This window comes from Drosophila persimilis, unplaced genomic scaffold (genome assembly GCF_003286085.1).
Source record: "Drosophila persimilis strain 14011-0111.01,24,50 unplaced genomic scaffold, DperRS2 tig00000715-arrow-arrow-pilon, whole genome shotgun sequence".
Taxonomy (NCBI): domain Eukaryota; kingdom Metazoa; phylum Arthropoda; class Insecta; order Diptera; family Drosophilidae; genus Drosophila; species Drosophila persimilis.
Genome location: NW_020825343.1, coordinates 1,237,456 through 1,262,739, shown reverse-complemented (window position 1 = coordinate 1,262,739; position 25,284 = coordinate 1,237,456). Strand labels below are relative to the sequence as shown.

Genomic DNA, 25,284 nt, shown 5'->3' with positions numbered 1-25,284 from the left:
GGCCCACAAGTTGTGTAGAGTGTCACGGGTTGTAATCGTTCGTTGTAGGTGCCTGTAACTTGGTCAGGAACAGAAGCCGGAGAACCAGTAGCGCAGTAGCTGCAGCATAGCATAGAAAAACCCGTAAAGATAGTACAACCAGCACACAGAGGGGAATCACAAGGAGAACGGCAAGGGGATGAGCAAGGGGATGAGCAAGGGGAGGGGCAAGGGGATGCGCAAGGGGAGGGGCAAGGGGTGGCAGCTCTGTGTCGAAGGATGAGTCGATGCCCGACTAACTACAATTTTTTGATTGCCCGTGTTTTGTAAGCGCGCTGGCCATTTGCTTTACCGCCTCCGAGCCCTGTCCCACTCCCACACCCACATCCCTTATCCCCTATCCCCCATCCCCTATCCCTTCCCTTCCCGGTCCGGCTCGGTCCGGTCCGAGGCGAGCCGGCTTTGACCAGCTCAGCGCTGGGCCAGCCATTTTAATTTCACTTTACGGTTTCCAAACACGAAATCCTTTTTGCCACTAGGTGTAGCCAGGACTCGTTTTTTATCGCTCCCGCCCCCCTATGGGGCCTGCTGTAGGTGTGTTTGTTTGGGTCTCCTGTTTGTGGGGTATTAAAAAGTGAAATGGTGGCATTGCAAAACCCCAGAGAGCGAGCCAAGGATGCAAGTCATATGTGTGTGCTCGCATAGATGGAATACCCGCAGAATGTGAGGGCAGGCCTTCGGAGAGGCATGACAGAGATTAGCTCAGGTTGGGGTTCGATTAGGTACGGATGGGCTCTAGTTCTGGTCTCGGTTTCGGTCTCGGTTTCGGTTACGCAGAGCTAAATGGTTCGGATTGCACAGATTGATGATGATGGTGGGTGGATCTGAGGTGATTCGTGACTCCTGATTCCTGAGACATCCTTTTTCCTGGATATTGTAAACGACTTAATCGCTTTATGGCTGATTTAATGGTTATTTTCATGTTTATAGCAAATTAAATAGGCAATCATGTTGAGACACCCCACAGCCCCCCAGCAGCAAAAAGGCGAGCCCGAGTCCCCTATGAGAGATATAAAGCTAAAGAAATGAGGCGATGCCAGAGGCAGGAGGTGGCAATAAAATAAATAAACTTTGAAGGCAATCTCAATTGGAAGCGACAATATTGTTTTTAATGATTTCCATGGCACAGACCGACCACACAGCGCCCGGATCGTGTGGAATTGGTGGGCTGGTGAGGGCGAGGGAATCTTTTTATTTGGCTTTTTGGCTGCCGAAAGGAGGAAAACCCGGAAAATCGAGAAAAACAAACCAGCGAGAGAAAAGAAAAATAACACAAAGCATATGCGTGGGTGGCAGCGTTAAGAGAACAACAAAAGACCATGAAAAATCAAGGCGGCAGAAATTTGGGGAACGAATGGAACAAACCCACGCCCCCCCACCCCCCACTGTGTGGGCAGGGAAATCTTTTAAGCAAATGTGTGCCAAGGATAACAATGTGTTGCATACAAGCCAAAAGCCACTTAGTACATTAGCTAATTAGATGGCAATTCATCGAAGCTCTTTAACTGGAAACTCTTTAATCTCTTGGAGGCTGAATCGCCGCGGAATCGTCATCGTCCTCATCAGGCGAGGCAGGAACACGCAGCAGCCAGGAGCAGAATGACCGCAGCGAAGTTTACGGGGTAAACAAGAAGTCAAAGACTGGTGATTGAGCAGTTCGAACAAGTTTCTTCGCCAAAGTTGCGCTTAAGAAATCAAAGTAACTTTCGCAGCTATCTCTATTTCTCCCTCTCCCTCTCTCTCTCGCTCTCTGTATTTTTTTGGGTTACACGGGGTATACATATGTACATACATTTTTTCATCAACTGCTATACAGTTATTGGAAACTTTTACTGAACCAGCCGAGCCAGAGCCGGCAACTTGCCAGCTCCTGCAGAACAACAACTGGCCAACGCCTGACTACGGCTAGTAGCAGTTAATACTCTAACAAACTGAAAGAAACTTAGGCGGGGCATATCTGTTACGAAGCCGTGAAGAGAGGAGCAGCCAGAGATTGGAACTTACCCGTCCTACATATAGCTTTGTGTTTATCCGTGTAAGATTTCCATCTATCACATTTACATGCAGTACATTACAACATGTAGGTTCCATTGTTAGTCCTTAAAGTTCCCCGAAAGGGAATTCCCTAGACGCTATCTGGTCAATGCTACCTCCTGGTTATTTACGAGCTCCTTGCAGCCCCCAGAGCCCGGCCAAGGGACAATGGCCAAATCATGCGTGTTATTTATACCCTCCCAGAGCAGCAGCAACAGCAGCAGCAGCAGCAGCATCACCAGAAGCAGCAGAACACAGAACAAAGTGTTGATAAGTTTGGATAAACCAGTAGACCAAGTCAAGGTGCAGCAACCCGGACTTGATGATGGCCAACTGGTGCAGTAATAGTTGGTAGTTGGTTGTTGGTAGTGGCAGTGGCAGTGGCAGTGGCATTGGCTGTAACAATAACTCTGCCTGCTGGCTGCACTTGTTTAATTAAAAAACTTTCGTTGTTGATTTTATTAGATTTCGCTGGGCTTCAACTTGGCCGGCTTTCGGTTGGGCTTCAACGAATAGTGCGGTCCACTCAGGATCCTGCTGCTCTTTACCGTATAGTCCAGGTTCTCCTTGCTCTCGCGCCACTCATCGGACGTGAAGAATACGAACCCGACCCGCTCAGCCTTGCGGTAGGCGAGCAGTGGACCCCGTGATCCAAAATTGTACGGCAGGGGCTTGGGTCGGTCCAGGTCGATCTTCTGCAGGATGGGCGAGAAGATGCGCCAGATCTCGCACTGCTCATCGGTGCGCATGAACATGCTCTGGTTGCCCTTGAGGATGTCCAGGATTTGGCTGCGGAAGTTCGGCATGTACTTGGTGTCTCGCTCGTCCACTCGTAGATTGAGGGCCGCCTCCTTCAGACAGAGCTCCTCTCCGGGCTGCTTCAGTCGCAGCCGCATGAAGATCTCCTCGAAGGGTGCGAGTCTCAGGACCAGCTCGTTCCTGATGTCCAGATCCTTGCTGTTCCCCTCGTCGCACGCCACCGATTTGTACTGCATCCTCACCTCTATCTTGGTGTCGTTCATGGCCTTGCCGGCACGCAGGATGAATGGCACTCCGGACCAACGCCTGCTCTTGATATGCAGCACGACCATAGCGAATGTGGGCGTCATAGAGTCCTTGGGTATGTAGCTGTGCTCCGTGTAGCCCATCTTTTCGGGATCGGTCTCCGATCGGCGGTACTGGCCGATGATCACGTCCCCCATGTCGGGGGTGACCACATCCTTAAATATTTTGAGTCGCCCGTCTCGCAGGTCGTCGATGGTGTTCGAGTAGGGCTTGTCCATGGCCACCAGAGCCAAGAGCTGCATCATGTGATTGGTCATAACGTCGCGAATGATGCCGTAGAAGTTGAAGTATTCCGCATGGTCCTTCACCGGCTTCTCGCACTTCCAGGTTATCAACACGGCGGCCACATGACGGTTGTTCAGTGTCTCCGACCAGAGGTTGTTGGCGAAGCGCAGGCCGAACAGGTTCTGCGAGATCTGTTTGCTTAGGTAGTGATCGATCATGTAGATCTGCGACTCCTTGAAGGACTGACACAGCAGTGTCTGGTAGGGCTTGAAGGTGAGATCGTTCCTGGCGAAGGGCTTCTCCACCACAATCCGAGTGCAGCCCAACGGCGATTTACACATTCGGCCCAAGTTGAGGGTCACGTGATCGAAGGTGATGGGGGGCAGGGCCAGGTAGAAGATGCGATTCGCATACACCTGGTTGTGCTTCGTCTCCTGCCGCACCATGGCCTCGGTGAGGGCCACGTAGTCGTCCGCTTGGTCGTACTGCCCCTGGACACAGTGCACCGTCGTCCAGAAAATGTTGAACTTCGGGGGATCGCGCTCCGGGTCCAGGTCCATGTAGGGTGCACACGTCAGCCGGAAGGTTCTCGTGTGGAGCTTCGTTCGGCAGTAGGTGAAAATCCTGGTGCCCTGCGGCAGCCGATTGTCCCTGTAGAGGGCCCACAGGGCCGGAAAGATCTTCTCCTTGGCCAGCTTCCCCGAGGCCCCCAACACCACAAAAGAGGTGGCCGTGTCATTGTTCGGATCGATAGGTTGCATTTCGTTAACGGAAAAACTTAAATTTTAAAGGAATTATCAAAAGGGAGAATTTTGAAATGAACTTTGAGAGTTCGAGCAAAGTGAGAGCGATGGGAGACAGCCAAGAAATAGCAGCTTAAGCTTAAATACTAAAAACTTCAACTAAATACCAACTCAATTTGTTGGAAATACTTCAGCAGAGCCCTTAAAGCCCCCAGTCATCCAATGCGATATTTTCACAGAATTTAAATCGCCATTTGCTGCTGCTGCTGCTGCCAAACAAAATGTTATTTCAGCCAGCAGCAACAAGCTGGCTGGAAAACTGGCTGGCAAAAATATTCGAGAGCCCGGCAGGAAGCACGGCAGGATTACTTGCCGGAGGAGACCAGAACGGCGATGGTGGGGGCAAAGAAGTTTCGAGAGTCGAATAAACACATGAGAGATTTCCAGCTGCCTTTGCCTTTGCGTTTGCCTTTGCCTTTCAATTCAAATTCAATCATTACAAATGCCTTAAGCTCCCGTTGAAGTGCATAGGAGACCGACGAAGGATCAGGACTGGGGGATGATGTTGCATTGGCATTTTTATACCTTCGAACGGCGCACATGTTGAGGGGCCAGCTAATAGTGCTGGCCTCTGCTCCTAGGGCCCCAGACAGATGATGGCAATTCGAGCTCAACGATTGCAGACCGATTTCTATTTTTTTATTCACTTTTTGATGGGCAACGCGGCCAAACGTGGACAGCATTTAAGGCGGCCAAAGGCTCTTGCGAGCCTTTAACTCCCTGTCTTTATTGACTGTTTCACTTCCAAGTCTATGGTAGCTTTGAGCTCGGGGCAGTCTCTGGTTTCATTGCCTTTGGGTCGCCCGGTCGGATTTCTATAATGGTTACTCTCCGCTCCGATTTCGTACACATTTGCTTCTTACGGTTCCAGGTGTAGCCCTTCTTGAAGCACTTCTTGATTTTTGTAGCCTCCAGGCCGAGGCAGCAAACCAAGAGCAGCAGTGCAAAGAGGCCGACAACTGTCGGGGAGATCTTCATGGCTCAGCGGTTGTCAGCGTCTATTAAGGCGGGGGAACACAATGCTCTCGATTCGGCCATGTGGTGGAGCTAATCGGGCTAAAAGGCTGAAACTTTATAGAGAATAAAGCATGACGAAGACTTTTGGACGCGGCTTAAGAGGGTCTATGCTGTGTCGAAAGAGTTATTGTGTCGAAATGCACTTAGGAGCCTGCTTTTATTCGCCATTACGAATTTAGGGGCTCAGGGAAGAGAGAGTTTCCTGTGGCTCATATCCTGCAGTGACTAAGGTGACAGAAGGAGGACCGACAGGGATTACAAGCACGGCTCACGACCTTTTTTCCCCCTCCACGGAGCCAAGGAACACAAACAGCAGCGAATCAAAGTAAATAAAAGAAAAGCGTTGGCGTAAACGTGACGCACGCATCAAAATCAGGTCTAATTCAGTGGCGCTCCTGCTCTACCACTTTCTTTTTCTTCCCACGTGCCTGACAAACCCGCCAATATTATTAGGCAGGCACACGAGGAGGGGCCGGAGTCGCTCAGAGATTAGTTGCCAGGAGACTCCTCTCATCCTGGACATCTTCAAGTTCAATTGCTTGCTGTTGGCTTTGCTAATTGGCTTAGTTTGCCCCTCTCTGGATAGGCCCAATCCCGATCCACATTCAAAAACGTCCTACGAGTGCAGGCCCCTCGTCCTCGTCCTGGTCGGGCGCCCACCTGGCGTATGCTTGTTATTCTGCCATAATCATGGCCGAGCATTGGTCAAGAGCTTGTATTTACAACTAATTGAGGTCGAAGTCGTCTCTGCCCTGCATTTGCATAAGCTGCCCATCGACAGATAGACTCGAGATTGAAGTACTTTGGACATTAAGATTAATTCGCCAAATTTAAGGAAAATCAAGTTATGAGTGTGATAACAAGTTAATAGGGTTATCGAAACCATACAAAATGCAGAGAGAACAGGCTAAATACGGACATAAATACGAATACGAAATTTGTGAAGGGGTAAAGATTTTGTTTGAAGCTTACAATAATCAATATTTTTCTTAGACTCTTAGGAGTTTAAAGTCTGTCGGAAGACAGAAACTATGGGGGGCTTACAAAATTTATTCAAATTGTTTGCCTTCAAAGCTGTCAATGTGGAAGAATGATGCCTGAAGAAAGATGAGTTCAATATTAAGGCATTTAATGGATTATGGCCACATACAAATCGGTTGATTCATGACTCTGGGCCACCCCCAAATCGCTCATTGTAACCTTTGCAATGACCCGACAAGAGGCAGCATTCCTTGGCTCATTTGATTGTAGCTCTTTTGGTCAGTTGAGTAGGCCAACTGGCGCCTTGGCTTCTCCCCCTGAAAGTCAATTTCAATCAGCAAACAAAGGAAATTCCTAGGCCGGAACCGAACCAAGCACAAACATAAGAGTGGTCAATGAGCCCAGCAGGAGGAGGGACGAAACGGAACTACGGTGCCCGGAGCCCGGAGCCCGGAGCCCGCAGTACGGAGTCCGGATGGATGACCCAGACAAACTAGCTGGGACAGGGCTCGAGCAGAAGGTCCAGAAGGAGTCGAAACTTTGCCAGCGATTTATGCACAAGCAAAGCATTTTAAACACATGCATAAATCACACACATAGGAAGCCCGGTAAAGGGAGAGACAGAGAGCGAGAGCGGAACAAAATGAATTATTTGGCAAACAGTTGCTTAAAGCCAAAGTTTTTAAATGCCCAAATGATCAGGTCAGGTCGGGTGGTCTGCAAGTCTGTTCATCTCCTCCTCTGATGATGTGTGACAGTGTGTGGCAAATGGAAGCGGGATAGAGGCCACACCATTAAGCTCATAATTGCCACATGGATATGGCAGACCAGAAGGCAGGAGTATGGACTAGGACCAGGACCGGGAACAGTACTAGAGGGCCACACATGTGCCATCTGTCGGGAGTAAATTGTGGTTTATTTGTTTTCATTTACTTTCACTTGGCTCGCATAAAATTTAATTAAATTGTTTTATTGCATTCTGGCCGAATGGCATTCATTTTGGCCAACTGGCATCAGTCGGCAGCATCTCAGTATCTCAGCATCTCAGTATCTCAGCATCTCCCGAGCAAATGGAATGCTCCAAAGAAGAGAAAAGAAATCTCCGTTCGCATAATTAAAATACGGTGCTGCTCCGCATTTTTGTGGGTTTGGCCAATCTTTTATTGGATTTCCCGGCCAGAGGGGGAGTCTGAGACGGAGGCGGAGTCACAGTCAGATTCGGACTCGGACTCGGGTTCCTTTGGTCCATTCATTCATTCATCAAATGATATCAGGATTTGTAAGTAGGGGTATCTCTTTATTTGTTTGGGCCTTCGTGAGAGCACGGCTAATAAGAAGAAGAACTAAAAGCCCGTTAAGTAATTGACCCAAGGCTTTGAGTGACTTTAGGAGACGTTTTAAAAATTATCCCTGAGCCTCTCAAACAATGACTTTTGGTACCTGACTCTTTCCGTTGTCGGGATAATTAATTTCTGGGTATATTTTACAATTTTTAATTTGAAATTTGAGTTGACTTCTGAATGGCAGTTGACCTTTCACCTGCGCTTAAAGTGCTTTTTTGGGCAATGCGCGTGGGGATTCCCGGATCACGACAAAGGTTGAGTTAGGTCCGGGTCCAGTTCTGTGCCAGGGAAAATCCATACCCACTTGTGGGTGGAGTTCGTATTGACTCGGGGAGTTCAAGTTGAAGCCTAGCACAACAGGATAATAGCCTGGCAGGAAAACAAGAAAATTAAATAAATAAATAGAGCTACACAAATGCTTTAAGAAAGGCTTCTTTTGTATGCACACTTGGCTCCGCTTGGAGCTGTTGGAGAAGCTTCACTGTAGATGGCAAAATACATGGCATACTTTTAGGCGTAATCCTCGGCAAGAGCACAAAATGGCACATTGGCATATCTACATATTTCTGGTTCAATGCATCGGTAGGGCACACACAAAGAGACCCACAAACACACAGACACCGACACAGACACAGATACAGATAGAGAACGGCAAGGCCAAAACACCGAATAGCAAACATCTCTGGCTATTATGCAGTGAAAAAGAGCAGCCCGAAAGGGGGTAGAGCGAGTGAATATCATCCACAGAGCACGGGCGGACCAAAAGCATTCGAAAGATGCCAATTCATTTGTGGCAAAAACAAAAAAGACAATACAAAACCAACAACTACAGAAACCCCAATCGGATGTGAACAACAATGTGCCAGAGAGATATAGAATGCATATGCATATGTATTCGCATTCGTGTTCGTATAATGTATATTGGCCAACTATCGATCCAAGCCATTGTAATTTGCAACTTTTCAATTTCCATATATATTTTTTTCGCCGGTATTTTTCCACATTTCAGCTGGAAGATAAATTAATTTTGGGCGGAGGGTTGACAGACGAAAAGAAATATGAAAATCCTTCTAGATATTCTTCGGATCGAATTACTGAGAAATGGCTGCCGGGCCTGGTGCGAAAATCCCCTATACACAGCCACTGAACCGTTAATAACCGAAGGGATTGATTGAAAACTAAATCAAAAAAAATACAAACACAAATATATTGCCGTGGAGAACTGCCCAATTTTTTGGTCTGGTTTCGATTCGCTTTGATGTGCTCAACGGAATGAAATATGCAAATTTCCGTGACGTGACCCACTTCGTGGCCACAGAGACATCTACTTGTGTGCGTTTGAGGTGAGAAAAGGCTCCGAAGGAGCCGCCTGCCATGTGCAGCAATCCACATATGTGCATACATATGTATGTATGACACTCAAATGTGTTTTGGTCAAGTTATGTGCTGCCATGTGCCAATGTTTATGAAGAAAAACTGTCCTTTGGGGGTGTCCCACCCAACACCTGCCACAGTGAAATGTCTCTTCAGAGGACCCTGTCTCAAACTTCCGCTACTAAGATTGAAGATTGAAGCTACAAAACCTCGTTTCACTGTATCTGCCTGTCTGAGAGCACTTGGGTCTACAATTTGGCCAGGACCTTGCCACGGTTTGCCATTTATTTGCGTATGTGTATGTGTATGTGTATGTGCTGTTGTTGCCACGATAATTTGCTGTGACATGCAACTGTTAAAACTTTAATTGACACCAAAGAGGCAAGGAGGGGGCGAGGTGCAGAGCGGGGCAGAGGACTGCAAAAATGTCGACAGGAGACAGAAGCAGTTGAGAGGCAAACACTGAGAGTTAGATTATATCCGGCTGGACAAGGGCTTACTCGCTCGACTATGTACATGCATTAGGGCAGAAGTCCTACAGTTTAGGAGTGTTCGTATTTATCATCTTTTTCATTCTCATGCTCCCAGATAATTGAGTTTCCTGCCTGCACACAGAGATCCAGCAACAACTACAAATTATTGTTAACTCATTGCCATAAAAGAATGAAGGAATAACAGGAAGAACTCCCAGTTGTGCCCCCCCGTCATCATCATCATCATCATACTCCCATGAATGTCTAATGTGAATTGTCACACTCCTTCCCACTACCACCTCCACTCCTTTCACTCCTTCGCACTTTCTCCTCGTTCCTGGGTCTATGAGGAGAAGCAATTACTATCTAGAAATTCCCCAGCATTGGAAATAAAAACCGAAAACTAACAAATGGAATTTTCAATTTGAGGCGGAATCAACAGTTTGGTAACGAAAAGAGAGACAAAGAACGGCAAGAGAGCGGTGCCGTGCACTGCTTAACCGACGCCGAATACGAAGCAAATGCCCGAGCGCCGCGCCGAACACGAAGCCAGTCCACGAGCGGCGCACAGTGGAATATCAGCCGAAAAGTGCTTTACAAAATCTAAGAATTTGATGGGCACTTTGAGTGGTATGAATAGAGAAATTTAAAGGGCTTTCTAAAGTCAAATTTTTCAGCGAATCCGACTATAAGAACTCTAAATTTAAAATTATTTCAGTGTCCAAAAATTGATTCAATTTTTAATCACCTACCGCATCTTTAAGGTGGAAAAAGATTAAGCCCTGTAACGTATGGTTCTGTTTTTGGTATCTATTATTGGGTGTCTCTCTTTTGCATAGATAGTTCTAAAGAAAAACCTATTTTTCAAATCATCCAATTGGTGGGTTGTTTTTCCAATGTGACCAGACTTAAAACCAAGAATATTCCTGAATTTCATGTAGATTTTTCTTACATGTGTTCTCTGAATATTTCTTTATCTAAGTAATTAAGCGCATTCTGAGGTCCTCAGCCATTTGGCTGCTAGATCGATTTAACTAGCGCAACCTCTCAACCAAAAGGCCAAACAAAAAGGGTAAATTTATGGTTAAACTTCTAGACATGGCCCTGCTTACTTGTGCAAGCTAACGGCTGAAAAATGTTCCTTTCACATTAAGATCTTTTTATTCGTTTGGGACTCATTAATTTAGCAAGCTGAAATGGCCGAATGTCCCACTGTGCGACGCCGAAAGCTCGTGAAGTTTAAGGACGGCATTGGGCGACGAGCACTGGCGACTGGCGACTGGTGTTCTGTTCTTTGCGAATCGTCGTTGGGAGTGGACGCGAGTGGCAGCGCTATAAATAGGAGCTCTTCCGTGTCTTTCGTATCTCCGGCACTGGCCGACTGACGGGGATGCCCCAACAGCACGCTGCACGCTGAGAATAAGCCGCAAAAGTTCAAGTGACAATTTCCCAACCAATATCAACTTTTACGACAAAATCAACGCAAATTGAATATGAATCGATTGTGGTCTGATCTTCGATTCGCCGACTCATTGTACGCACAACAACGATAATAGCTAAAGTTTTCTGAGCCCAAAGTTCCATGACGTTTTTTTTTTTTGTGTGTGAATTCAAATCGAAAACCAAAACAAAAAAAACTGAAAACTCCTCGAAACATTTGCCAGGCATCCACACCCAATCTCCCAGTCTGAACCAGTTAACAGAATTCGTTCTCGTGTAATAAATAAATTGCAAACAATTATGAATTTCAAATCGCAGCCAAGCATAATCAAATGAAATGTCCGGCAAAATGTTCATGCCAATTGCAGCTCAAAGCAAAAAACTCGAACCATAGACGAACCAGGGCTAGGGGCTGTGGTGCAGTGCAGTGCGGTGTGGCAGAGGGCTGTGTTGTGGCAGTGGCAAACAGAGTCAAAGAAAGCCGCAAGGCTCACCTCACCCACAACAATATATAATTGGTAATAGTTACAGCAGGTAAGAAAATGGCTCAAAGAACGAATATTGCATGCACTGCTAAATCCATCATTTAAACAAATTATCCAAGAACTACCTGAAAAAAGGCAAACAAATTTGGGGCATTCTCTGCATTCTCTCCTTGTGTATTACGAACTTTGTAATTTCGAAGCTCCTTTCTTTGAACCATAGAACGATGAACATATTTTCCTTGGCTGATTTTCCTCTGGGATTCGGTGGTTTGTTTTTCCAAACTTGTATTTTTTCTAAATTTGAGCCATTTGGCGACCTTATCGATATTTTAAGATTAAATAGTGAACAGTTCCACAGTTCCCAGTAATCATATGAACGAGTTACAAGATTATTCACTCATTAAAATGTGATAAGTGCTGGGTGGGCCAATATTTTTTTAATATTTTTCGGCTTACAAATTGTGAAAAATAATGCAATATAAAAATTAGTCAGTCTTAGAGAAAGTGATTCATTAAGGGATAAAATATTTGTTGTTTTTTAAATCGCTATGGAAAATCTCTTTAAACAGCAGTAAAATGAAAAGTTATTGAAATACACTCAAGTCCGTCACTGTCTATATAAAATATAGCTTTAAATTTATTGTTTATCATATCAGAAACTCCTTAAGCCACTCAAAGCGTACCCAAAGCTGAACGAGAACTTAAGTTTCTTGCCTCCTTAATACACTTTATTCTCTGGGTTCCCGCTTGATCCCAATTAACAAACTGCTTCGGCATATTGCCCTAACGTGACCGTACAAAAGAAAACGGAACTCTCTCGCACATACACAGCCAAGCCCCCGCCCCCATACACACACCCGCACCGCCCCCACACCCGCACCCACACCCACACCCATTCATGTACATATATACATGTGTGTAATGGGAAAAGGCAACAAATTTGGCAAGTGCGACTCTTTTTTTTATTTGAACACCTTTAATTAATTAAACGACACAGCTCCCCCAAGGGCGGGCGCCTAAAAAAACTTCTTGCTTCGCGACGCGGCTGCTCCTTTCGCTTCAGGTGAACTAATGGGGGCGGGGAGGGCCAGCGGCGGGGTCGTCTTTCAACAGCATCATGATTATTATTTTATTTCATCACGCGGCTTTTAAGCAACAGTCGTCGTACAGTCGCGGCAGCCTCATAAAGGTTTTTCCGTTCTGCCCGAGGCCCGAGGCCCGAGGCCCTAGTCCCCCGGGGCGGGGGGACAGGCACCCCGGGGTGGCGCCTCTGTCCCACTGCGTGCCGCATTTATACCAATTTGAAAAGCGCGGCATACTTCTGCGCCAGCCGCATGATTATATATTTATTTGATTTTTTTCCGGTGTGCGGTTGCTCTTTCTTGTTCCACCGCACAATCTTGGGAAAGTATTTACATAAAATCTAATCAAAAGGCCTGCCACATTATCTGCTCGGACTGCCGCCTCATGAAAATTTCAATAAGACATCGACACACAAGCATCTCCACATACACACACATATGTACATATGTATGTATGTATGTATGTGCTGCACTTAACCCACATTTCGGCAGCGGTCTGAGGGCTCGGAAAAGTCAACGTTTAGGCTTTGGGGCTCGAACAGCTCTAAAAGCATTTTTAATAATTCACAAGTTTGTATTTTGTTGCAGTCTGTCTGTCTGTCTGTCTGTCTGTCACAGGCGGCTGCCAACTCTTTAAGCCTGTTGTTTCAATTTATTCGTATATTTACGAGTACTTGTTTATTTATATTATATGTTTTTTCGTGTTTCGTGTATCGTGGACTAAAGAGGTTCGATGTAGCGAAGAGCGAATCTTGAATGCCCTCAGATGGGATTCCAATAGCGTTTCCTAGTGACTGAAAACTCCAATTCCATTGCCACGAACTTAGCCCTATAAAAGTAAACTTGACATCTGTCTGCTTTAAAGGAGCATTTCTAGGCCCTAATTAATATATAAACAAATTAATAAAACACACGAATGGATTGCTTAATTATTGTATTATCTTTTATTAGTCACTGACCAGATCTTCCCAGAAAAGAGGCAATCAATCATTAACCTGTTAGGCAGAAAACGAGCAACATATGCATGTGTGTGTGTGTGTGTGTGTGTGTGTGTATCCCACCCCATAGACTGGGCATATGCCCCATCTGATAAGTCTATCTATAGCCCCGAACCACACGCTTCCATCTGATTCACGCGAATTGTGCTTGTCATGCGAGTGGCCGGAGAACGACATTTTATTTACATATGTACAATATGTACCTTTAACATCAACAGAGCCAGAAATAAATAAAGTACACAAAAAAGTAAGATGAAAAACCTTTATGTGCCCAACAAAATTAATGCAGATAACCGTCACCGCATGCAATCAATGAAATATTGATATTTTAATGTTTAATCTTTTCAATTAAATTGGCAATGATTTACCACGGCCTCCGAAGATGTTTGGCGACCGAAATTAATGACACATTAAGGTCCAGCTCTGGTCTCGATACGGGACCGGAATGGTAAATGACGTTGTCGCATAAATCAATTAAAATGCTAATTGAAAAATAATTAAATATACAAATTAAGTTGCAAGTTGCTGTTTGTGCGGACGGCTCGGCTCATCTGCATTAATATTGTGTGTGTTTCCTTGCCGATACGATTCTTGGCGATTTAACAAATTGATTGGGATTCGGATTCGCAATGAGTGGGCGATTTCCCACAGAGCCTCATTTTCTCTGCTAATAAATATCCAATCCTATCAAATAATATTACTACGTCCCGCTGGCACGACTAAACAAAGGAATTCAATTTGTTTTCCAAACAATCAAGAAAGCATAATTTCTTTGGAGCCACTCAACTATATGGCCATTTTTCTGGATTTTATAGATTCGATAGTCCATAATTTGCTGCACAAATCACGCATACGCCTCGTTGGGCGCACAGAAAGACGCCAGCTAATTATTCCGCTAAGCTCATTAACAGCTTTAACCGATCAGAAGTGCTCGAAAGGCTCTCCACAATCACAATTGCAGCGCATTCCATCAAGTGGAAACCATTTCCATTTTAAAGCTTTTTACTCGCAAATAAATTTTAATATATTCATTTAATTGAATGGCCCCAAAGAAGAGGGGCTGGGGACATCTATCTACCAATCAATCAATCAGCGGGCGTGATGAAAATTATTTTAAGAGAAAACCGAAAAAAATAAAGGAGAATGGAAAGCAAAATAAAGAAAAGAAAAGAAAAGGAAAGGAAAGCTTGTGGCTGCGGTTTGCATAATAATGGGTCCCTGTCCCGCAAAAACTGAGACCGAGTACAGCTCTCAGCTCCCAGCTCCCAGTACGTGCCTCAGTCACTGAGCTCGGATCAGGCCGGTTCAGTTCCATCCCATTTCGTACGGTTTGGTTCGGTTGGGCTGGATTTGGGCACCATTCTGCTCACTCAACCGCAACACAGATACAAATTAGCAAGTGCAGAAAGCTTCACCCCTTCACTGCGGGTATTTGCTGGGTTTTTCTGTCAGCCCTGTGGCCTGTCAATGCCATCGGGCAATGGAAAAGAAAGGAAACGAAACGAAACGGCACGAAACGAAACGAAAGGGCTACGAAAAACATCTCTGGCTTGTATTTACCCAGTCCCAATTATTTCTTTGGTCGGCGGCTATCCTCAGTGCAAACATTGATGAAAAGTTTTAATTACAACAAAGCAATTATTAAGTATTATCCAAGAGGGGGAGGGAGAAAGCAAACAAGTCGGAGACTATAGTCTAGCATACTTATGAGTGTGAGCAAATGGAGCGTGCTGCATGTTAATGGAAAACACAAACTAAACTCGCCCGATCCCCATGGATATGTATGGGGGCGCTGCCATGCAAGCCGTCCTTCTAGTCTTTTTCTGGTCAGTTTTTCTGCTGGTTTCGTTAATCTGCATAATATGCTAATTACGACACACTTTTCCGGCACACAAATCATTCATTTATCATCCCGCTTTGGGGCACAAACTTCATGTGCGGGCTGGGCTCTTCAATTAGACCCTGAACTTTTCATCTGTTTAGCCGCTTCTATCGCTATCCCTATCCCTGTCTCTATCTCTATCTCTTTACCCGTCCTTTGCGCACAATTTGCTTTGCTAAGATTTTAATTTTTCGCTTTTGAGAGCGCTGAAGATGATGCATACAAATTGGGGCTGGCAGGCAGAAAGAGATACAGTGGAGGCTCGAGAGAACTCTTCAAGAATTCAAGAGCCATCGCAAAGGAATTCAAGTATCTCCAGTGAAGAGCACTCCTTGGCTCTCATCCTCAATTCCCATTCGATTATCCGGCTGAACACACGAATCGTTTGCTCTGCAGCCTTAGCGAGGCCTCACTGTAGCTTCTGCTTCTGTTCTGCTGCAAACGCATAAAAAATTGTTGCCACATCACTCAGGCTGCGTCGCGTCGGCAACTGCTTTTCAGCGGCTTTCTTTTGCATTTTGCGGATGGGATGGGATGAGCCGCAGTCAAAGGAATCTCATCAGTACCTCATCCACATGCACATCCTCAGCCTGCGCCTGCTCCTGCTCCTGCTTTTGTCTCACAGAAAAATGTGTTGCATGCCACAAGAGGGGGCTGCGGGCTGGGAGCTTATTATATTATCACTGCACCTTTGATTTTTGATTGACGCCACAAAGGAGAGCCGCACAGCGAGGGCCTCCACCTCACTTTTAATTGCATACTCTGAAGGACCCCATAAAGCTTGATCCCAAAAGGGGGTAATATATGTATGCACGCATAAAGTTTTTATACAACTTGCCATCTGCCCTTTATATGCTGTTTTCCGCTGCTGTTTTTTTTTTTTACAACATTTACCATCATTTTTAAGGCCCGAGCACTTTAATTTGTTGCAAATATGCAAACGGAATAGGAATTGAAATGAGAGTGCCAACACACACAAGAGGCAGGAGGCAGGGGGCAGGAGGCAGGAGGCAGCAGGCAGACTGAAAGCCATTACACAGCCGGCCTATATTTCTCTGGCCGCCTTTCTAGGGCCCTCCGGCCGAAGTCTATTCACGATTTCGAGCCTATTCCGCCCGGGTGCTAAAACACACGCGGCGTCATCGAATTTTGGAATGAGGCTGAACGAGTCGTAGCCGCCGCTTTTATACATTCTTGCTCTTAAGCGTGGAATACGAGGATAGAGGGGAATAGGAAATATATGAAAGAGCCCAGTTAATTGCTTTTTTCCAGAGGAATTTTGCAATTGAGCGAAACTCTAGGCTTTTAAGTTCTGAGAGAGATTCAGGATCAATTGAAGGAATTGTGAACTCTAAAGAAAGGATTTATTCATATGAGAAGTGGCATCATTCGGACTTCTAGAAAGCCCTCAAACTGTTAATATGTATTGGGTACATCGAGTAAAGAAAAATATATTAACTGATTCGGAAATGCCTCCTCTGTCTATCAATCTTAATTGGCTCCTCTCACCCTGCAGCTGGTAATACTCGAATGACCGGAAATACCCTTAGAATAATATTTGTATTATGCTCATTAAGTTTTATCGATGAATGGGCTCTAGTTCAGAATCATTACGCGGGCAAGAGGGTCATGAACTGAGACAGACGTTGGACAAAATAGTCGATTTTGAAGTTCATATCGCCCGTTGAGGATCGTTTTGATCCACATCAACAATTATTGATTATTATTGTGGCAATGACGGCGCCCGGGGGGCCTAAGGTGGCCAGCGACCTGCCACCAAGCAGGATGGTCCAGTCACGGGCGTTGATGTCCAGCGGGACACATACTGTAGCGCTACCTTGTGAACTGAACGAAGTTATTCACGGTCGACAGCTCCACCATCTTGCTGCCATCATCGAAAGCTATGCCCAGACTCTTTATGGTGGCATTGGGGCATTGCCAGAAGTGGAGACGCGGCTGGACTGGCATCTGTGGTGGCGTCTTCTCTTGGCGGGAGAACAGCGTGGCCGCCATTTTCCACACAGGATGGCAGGATCCCCGCCAGGGTTCGGGGAAGATTGTAGCGCGACCCAAACAGTCGGTGCGTCTCAGTTTGTAACTAAAATATTGAACTGATTTTTCTTGCAAGCTAAAACACATGTAGAAGAATTAAAAGAGAAACACTCCCATATATAAATGAAATATTAAATTAATTAAATTAATAATTAAAAATAAAATATTTGCATATTAATGACAAAATGCAAGTGAAAGCTCTTTCATCTTACAATTAATCATAATTAAACGGTGAAGCCATTAAAAATGATATTCCATGAAGAAGAGAGCCTTCTAAGGGATATTTAATACCATAGAAGTAAGCTTCTGTTTTGCTCTGAATATTTTCTTATAATCACAACATAAATCGTTCAGCGCTCAAAACCATACGAAAGTCCACCCCGGGCGACAGACAGATTTAGGAGCAATTAAATCTGATATTCAATTCATGAGAAGACCCTTCAGCCCCGGCCAACAACATTGACACCGGCATGGCATCCTTCACCCCACACAGATGCAGACGCACACACTCACAGATAACAACAAAATGGCTGTTGTTGCTGCTGTCATCGTTATTTGCACACGCTTTTGACACTTTTAATAACCGCAAAACCATAAATACCGCCAGCCAACCGCAACAACGTGAACCACAACAAGCCCCACCGCCAGCCACGGTGAGGGCAGGGCGACCGTCTAGGAGGAAGAGGAGAACCAGACCCAGAACCAGAACCCGAGCCATCTGCAGCCAGGAACATATTTTGCATGCATATCCATCAAATGAAAAGAAAACAACACTGGATAACAGAGCAGAACAGAACGGAACTAAACAGAACAGAGCAGTGCAGAGCAGAGCAGAGCAGGTCAGAAGAGGGAACAGAAGAGAACAAAGCTTCGTTCAGACAACGACTTGAAACCAGCTAATTTCCGCAATCAGAGAGCCACTTACCAGGCCAGAGCACATAAACAATGGAGCTCGGATAGGGAGGGAGACGGCAGCACGGCAGCACGGCAAAACGTCAACACCGAACACAGGGTGAAGGCCAGAGGATAAAGGGTACCCAGAGTGAAGGATAAGGACAAGGTCTGACGATACGACTGACTATCATTGCTCATGTGAGTGTGAAGGTTTCGGTGTCGTCACCTGCGTCACCTGCACAGTCCCGCAGTCGACCCGAAACTACTCTCATGCAGGGAAAACCTAGCTGCCTTCCTAGTGAACTGATATTCCCCCAGAGAGACGGAGAGCATATTCGAAAAAAAGAGCGCAGTCAGTCGGGAAGCAGGGCGCACCGTGATGTTTCGTTCGGGATTTATGTAGCTTTTGTTGTGTCTTTTTTTTCTATAGAGCATGACAAGCGACACCTCTTTGGGGGGGGTTAGACAACGTTTTAGACTACGAGGAGCAACAGGAACAGGGATCAAAGAGTCCAATCCACGGCCGAAACAAGCTGTCACAGCCAGCCATCCAGGCCATCGACATTGAGACACTTTTAGTTTGACTTTTAATTGGATTTTGATGGAACCCCTCGCATGCCCCGCATGGTGTGCCTCGTAAGGAAGGTCGGGAAAGTCGCCAGAGGGGGGTTGAACTTTCCACAACAATTTAACAACAATTATTTGCCAGCCATTGAAAAACAATTTCCCTTTCGATTTCGATTTCCCCTTGAACATTTCACTTCGACTTTCTTTTCGCGCGCTTCGCGCGCTTCGCTTTGGTGAATGTTTTTACCGGAAATTGTTGCAATTTATGATTTAATTTATGTTCATTTTAAATGGTGGCAGCTTCTGCCACTCTGTGTCCCCTCTTTGTGCCTGGTGTGGCATATAAATGTGGCTGATTATCGAGTGAATGAGGTGCTCTGACGGCGCCCCAGCTTGCCCCAGACACAGGACGGACACAGAGTGGCAGGAAGACAATCAGACGGTTCATTTGCGGCTATCCAAAGTCAATTGGCAGGGCTGATAAATGTGGCAAAAGCGAGAAATTCAAGATGAATTTTCACACTCGACTATTGGGGAGCTTCCTCGAGCACTCCTTGAGCATTTTTCTGCCCGAGTGTCTTTATTTCTGTATCTCCTTCCGCTCACTACCTTTATGCATGAAATGAAATTCAATCCGAGTTTTCTCCGTCTTTTCCATGGATGTTTATTTACGCAATTAAGTTTCCTGTCTTGGTTCTTCATGCGCTGTTTTCGCGGAACTTTAGCTGTCAGAGCGCGAAGGCTGTGGAGGCCGAGGAGAAAGTGAAAGAAAGTGAGACACACATGACTGCATTTTTGACTGGCATACGTGAGCTGCGACTGGGAGAAGAACTCCGCCCCTGACAGTGTCATCAAAACTGATGTCACAGAATGATGACGATGATGATGATGATGATGCTGATGGGGATGCGGATTGTATGGTGATGGTGATGGTGATGAGGGTGGCTCGTGGCTCTCCAACTAAAGAAAAGCATTTCCAAAATATTTGGCGTGTGCTCTGTGGAATGACTCTGTCAAAAAAAGAAAGAAAGAAGGGCCAAAATGATTTGCACATCAGCCTCGGCTCGACTGCAATCAAAGTGAGTGGTAACCTTATCACCCCGCCAACCCCGCCACCGTCCCCCCCTCCATCAATCATACTACTTTCTGGCATTTTCCAAACGTTTGATTTTAATTTAGTCAAATTTGGCAAAGCATAAAAGACATTTGACTTGACACAAAATGGTGGGAGCGCAGATGGCAGCTGTTAAATGGGAGACGGAAGATGATGATGGCACTGGGAGGTGGGAGGTGGAAGATGGGAGGTGGGGAGAAGCCAGACAACCGCTCAGGAGGTGGAAAGATCAAGCTGGCTCTGAGGAAATTGACTTCAAAAACATTCCATGATAAAGTGAATCGAAAAAGGGATGAGGAAGAACGAAAAAGCGATGGCGATTTATAGAAAATCTTTTCAAGTTTCAACTAAAGATGAGTGCGAAATGATAACTTCAAAACGCTCAAAAGAAAAGCCAATGAAAAGATGGAACATAAAAGTAAACTGCGAAAAGATGGAATGAGAGATTGAAAAAGGCAATCAAATAATATTATTTAAAGTAAAAATAATGAGATTTGGTTAAAGATTGAAGACCACAATTTATAGAAAATATTCAAGCAGTGCATATATGTATGTATGAGACTAAGTGCGTATGTATGGGCCATATAAAGAATATTCAAAAACAACAAAACAATGAAATTCACAGACAACAATGCATTTATCTATAAAAATATATAAAAAGCCAAATAAAAAAGGGAAAGTGGAACATCTTAGATATGTGCCAAGAACCAAGCGAATTGTAAGGGGAAAAGGACATTTTCCTGTAGCCGTCGCTGCCTGGATACGAGCCCCAGCCCCAGATCCTTGCCATTTCAACCATAATAGCAAAATTAAAGAATTTCTAATTTGAGGACTTGCCAGAGACTTTGGCCCTAAGCTCTTAGAGGGAGTGCGAATGAAGGCTTCTGCGGGGTCTTATCTTAAAATAAGAGGCTCAGCAGGAGCAGCAGCAGGAGCAGCAGCCGCCGCAGCAATTTGGAATTGAGCGCAAAGTTTTTTGTGTCTCAGCCTCAGAACCTTGAAACAAACTTTGTCTGTCTGCCGAATTTCCTCGGCTAGAAGCAGCTTTTGTCGCCATTTCCTATGGCCCACATGTGGGTGGGGCCAGAGTGGCGGGCGTTGGGCGTTGGGCGGTGGGCGGTTGCCACATTATGATGGAGTTTGGTGCCATCAATTGCCTCACCTGCGGAGCGTGAAGGTGAGATGTGCGCCGACCAATAAATCACTGGTGCACCCCGAGCAACCAATTAATCAAAAATGCTTTTGGATAAATCAACAGGAGGCGGACAGCATATCCTTTTCGAGCCACAATTAATACAAAGAAGCCGGGCTCGCAGGAACCCTTTGCCAAAGCGTTATAATTAAGTCATCAAACTGCTGACGGGATGACGTGAAGCGTAACCATCATCGCTCAGGATCCAGCATAGCGATTCCAAGAATCCCAGAATCCAGTATCCAGTATCCAGGATCCGGGGCCAGCAGCCTGCCTGAGTCATTAAACATCTTTGGCCGGGGCGTCCTCGGGGCGGCTGCTTATGAGCTGTCAGGGGGGGGCAGGGGCGTGTGGGTGGATTATGTTGAAAGTTGTTTAAGCGGCGGCCTGATATAAGAATGTTTATTAAGGGCAGCTAATAGGATTAATCAAGCAGAGTGTAAAGAGTAAACCTAATTTCTGGCTTTCAGTTTTGTGGCTGCCGTTTAGGGGAATTATTGATGAAAACTTTCTACCACTTGCCTCTCTAATCTCTCCCTCTCTCTCCCGTTTGTGCGGCCTATTTGGGGGCATTCCAGTTCTGTTGGTAAATTCTCTAATCTGCCCAATGTTTTTCATCTTTTTTTTTTTTTGAAATCCCAATGGACCTCCTCATGACTGACTGATTGATTGTTCTCTGGGATAATCGATGGCAGGCAACTAATTGAGTTCAGTGACCCAGAGCCATAATAAATCATTTTCCCCAGCCCCCAGCGGGACTTTAAGGCTGGGCTTTAAATTGAGTCAAGAACAAACTCAAATCAAGTATACGCCATGCTGTGCAGCAGCCAAAAAGTTACTCTCTCGCCAAATGCATAAATTAAGCTTTAGCAAAAACACAAAATACCAGTGGACGGAAGACTGGGTTGTGTTTGCAAACGTTTTGTTGGTTAATTTACCCCAGACACAGCAGCGACGGCGGCAGCAGGAGCCAACAGCCAACAGCCAACAAAACGCATTGAGATGAAAAAGGAAACCCGAAGCAAACCAAAAACCAAATGCACGAACTTTTTCAGGCCCTTCCGCGCCGCGCCGCGCCGGGCCGGGCTGGGCTCTTCTGTTCTGTTTTGGTCTGGTCTGGGACAAGGAAAATGCTCACTGACGATTAGCTTTGCTTTTGGAACGTGAAAAGTTCTTGGGCGATAAAAGATTTATGCAGCGGAAATTGAAAGGCAAGCAATGAGGAGACGGTGGAGGAGAAGGCGGAGAAGTGGCGAGAGGAAGGGGGGAGAGAGAGAACCAACAGCCAAGTCACAGTGGAAAGAAGTGAAAAGGAAAGCAAAACTCACAACTCATTGACTCTTCCAGTCTATCTCCATGGCCCCCGGTTTCTCTCTCTCCCTCTCTCCTTGGGTTGAAGTGCCTGGCTACCAAGTCGAGGCGGCCTCCAAATGCTTTTCAATTAAATTCAATTTATTAATTTCAATTATTTGCGCTTCAAGTGACCAGCAGAAGCAGAAGAGGAAGAAGTTGAAAGAAGGAGAAAATCTGTCAACGAACCCACTGAAGCGGAATGCTCAGGGACTGCCCTGCACATCTCTCGCTCTCTCTCTCTCTCTCTCTCTCTCTTTCAGCTATTGTTGAGTGCTCTAACGGCATTTGATTGATGTAGCAGCAAGCAAAGCAGAGTGTGGGACAAGGGGAGGGAAGAGGCAAAGCCTATAAAAGCAGATCGCCTTGAAGTGGTTGAAAATAAGCTGCTTGCTAGGAAACACAAGCAGTGCGGACCTCAAGCAGTGGTCGCAACATATTTGGGCAGCCAAAGGGGTCGACTTCAAAGACTGGACTACCTAAGATGGAGAAGGAGAACTTCTTTTATAAAATTTAATCAGGGGAGAGGAAAAAATCCCTTTAAAGAGGACTTTGGCATAGAACTGCTTTATCGAAACGCGCCCTGTTGTTAGCATAGAGAAGCAGTGGCCAAATGCTGCCTGCAATAAATGTTAATGTGCATTTGTGCCTAAGCCTGCTGCCAGCAACAAGACCCTAGCAACACTGAATGTTGCCATTAAACAAAATTCTCTTCAGCCTGAAAATGCATGTTAGAATGGATCACGTGATTAAGTCTAATGACAGATACTCGCATAGACAAATCAATAATGTAATCAAGGCTCATTTACGCATCTCAAGCACTTAATGGACACTAAACGAGGAACCAGAAGAAAACGAAACAAAAATCCGAAAAACAACATCATCAAATAACCACAAAACGGAAGCACAGCCACCACCCATAGCCCATAACCCATCCCCCGTTCCCAAAATATGTGTAATTAAGTGGCGCATACTTGTGAACGCATAAAGGCATAGTGCTTCTCATATGTCAAAATCAACGAAGGCAGCTGTTCTCTGTCTCTCGTCTGTCGTCTATCGTCCTTCGTACCGGCGGCCCCTTTCTATTTGCCTTTGTTTGCCTTTTGGCCGTAATGCCTTCAATGTTGCCTACTTTTCGGGGCAACTAGTCGATTTTTATGGCCCAAACGAACCAAACCAATTCAAACCAAACAGAAGAAACGCATATAGAGGGCCAAGGAATGCCATCAGAGTTCAAGTGAGACAGACACAAGCCCACAACGATTACTTGGGGAACGGAGCGGGCTCTGAGAGCGAGAGGGATCCCTGGTACATAAATCACACATACACAATGATGTTAATAGTGTCGTAAAAACTACGACAAAGCACGACAGGTGCCACCTGCATACATGATGCTACCGCCTCCTTTGACGCAAATATTGACTACACAGAGGTGACCCCGAGAGGTCTGGGCGTGACCCCCACCTCTGTACTGGCGCTGGCATTGGGACGGGCTGTGTGTCGGGCGGGTGATAATAAATCGACATTTGGTCGCCAAAGTGTGAGCAGAAAATTAAAACATTTCACCTGGCCTGATGTTGACAAATTAGAGCTTTCCCAGGGCCGTCCACGTCCAGCAGTAGTGGTTGCTCTCTGGCGCAGCGTAGCCCTTTCCCCAGCCCTCTCCCTCTGTCCACCTGTTTGGCCCTGTCACCTGTCGTGCCACCCCCACTCTCAATGGAGGAACAATTTACGAACGCCCAGTCCCAGTCCCAGAGCCAGAGACGGAGCCAGACCCAGAGCCACACTCGATTGAGGGAACTTTACAGCGCCGGCAGTTGTTGGAGGTTGGAAGCTTCAGCAGATTATCGGTTAAATAAATAGACAAATTGATTTTAATGGAATTGGATACACCGAGCCGACGAACGTCCGCCTCGGATGTGGCGGTGCCCTGGACACATGCCACACGCAGGCATACTCGGAGCGATGGCGATGCCGATGACGATGGCTATGGCGATGGCTATGGCGACACTGAGGACCATGGCGACGACGACGAACCTCATTGGACATGGCTATGACCCGACCCAGTTGTGCAAACATATTTTCGTGTAATTTTGTCTTGGCTCGTTTACTTTTTTATACGAGTATGATGGCCCAGTTGTTGTTCCGGCTTTTATGAGGGCCTTAACAGTGTCTAGGCTGAGGTGAAATCCCATTAAAAATATTGCCAAACAACCTTAAAATGTGTCGCACTTCTCTGGACTTAAAAAACAGCCACCAAACCACTCTAAATTTTGTGAAAAATTTGACAATCGAAAGAAATTGTTGTGGATTAGATAAGATATTAAAAAGCATCGGTATAGCTGGTTAGCACCATAGAAAACGATGAATGACCAGAGCTAATGACAAGAGCCCTGCACAGTTGGAGTGTGGGGCAGCCAGTCACTGTCCAACAACAAAGAAAATTGCCAGACCAGAGCATAAGATGTCGCTTGTTTGGCTTACTATCCAATGGAACCCAAAATCAACCGATGTCGGCCTCAGGGGGAGTGGCACTGGGGGGGAAGTGGAGGCGGAATAACTTTTAATGACATGCTTTGTATGCGAGCGCGTGTTACATGGAACTCACATTATCAAAGGAGAGGCAGCAGCAGCATCCAGCGCCAACAACTTTTCCCCGCAGCTTCCCCGCTCCTCCTTCGGCGGTTCGGCGGTGGCTCAGTGGCTCAGCGTTGAGCACAGCCCTGGCAATGTGTCCAAGTTTGGCGGCTGTGTGTGTCCCCGTCCCCGTCCCCCTCCACCATCCTTTTGGCTAATACTTTTCGCTGCTTGCTGCATGTCCTGGCCACCCTCTGCCACTAACTAATACGAATTTCACTTAATTGCTCTCGAAAA

General features: G+C 45.9%; 2 protein-coding genes across 2 annotated transcripts in view; one reads left to right on the top strand and one right to left on the bottom strand.

Annotated features, from left to right (window-relative positions):
* Positions 1–2,534: 2,534 nt before the first annotated feature.
* LOC6602186 (glucose-6-phosphate 1-dehydrogenase) lies at positions 2,535–4,142 on the bottom strand. The gene has a single exon (XM_002027190.2). The coding sequence runs from the start codon at positions 4,122–4,124 to the stop codon at positions 2,535–2,537; it is 1,590 nt and encodes a 529-aa protein (XP_002027226.2). The 5' UTR covers positions 4,125–4,142.
* A 7,137-nt stretch (positions 4,143–11,279) lies between these two features.
* The window catches only part of LOC6602184 (tyramine/octopamine receptor), a 29,830-nt gene continuing 15,825 nt past the window's right edge, over positions 11,280–25,284 (top strand). Inside the window, exon 1 of the mRNA XM_026992239.1 lies at positions 11,280–11,328. The gene's annotated coding sequence lies outside the window, so the exon portion shown is untranslated. The remainder of the gene's footprint in view (positions 11,329–25,284) is intronic.

Coding starts and splice junctions, on each gene's coding strand:
- LOC6602186 (XM_002027190.2), bottom strand. CDS start 4,124: ATGCAACCTATCGATCCGAACAATGACACGGCCACCTCTTTTGTGGTG.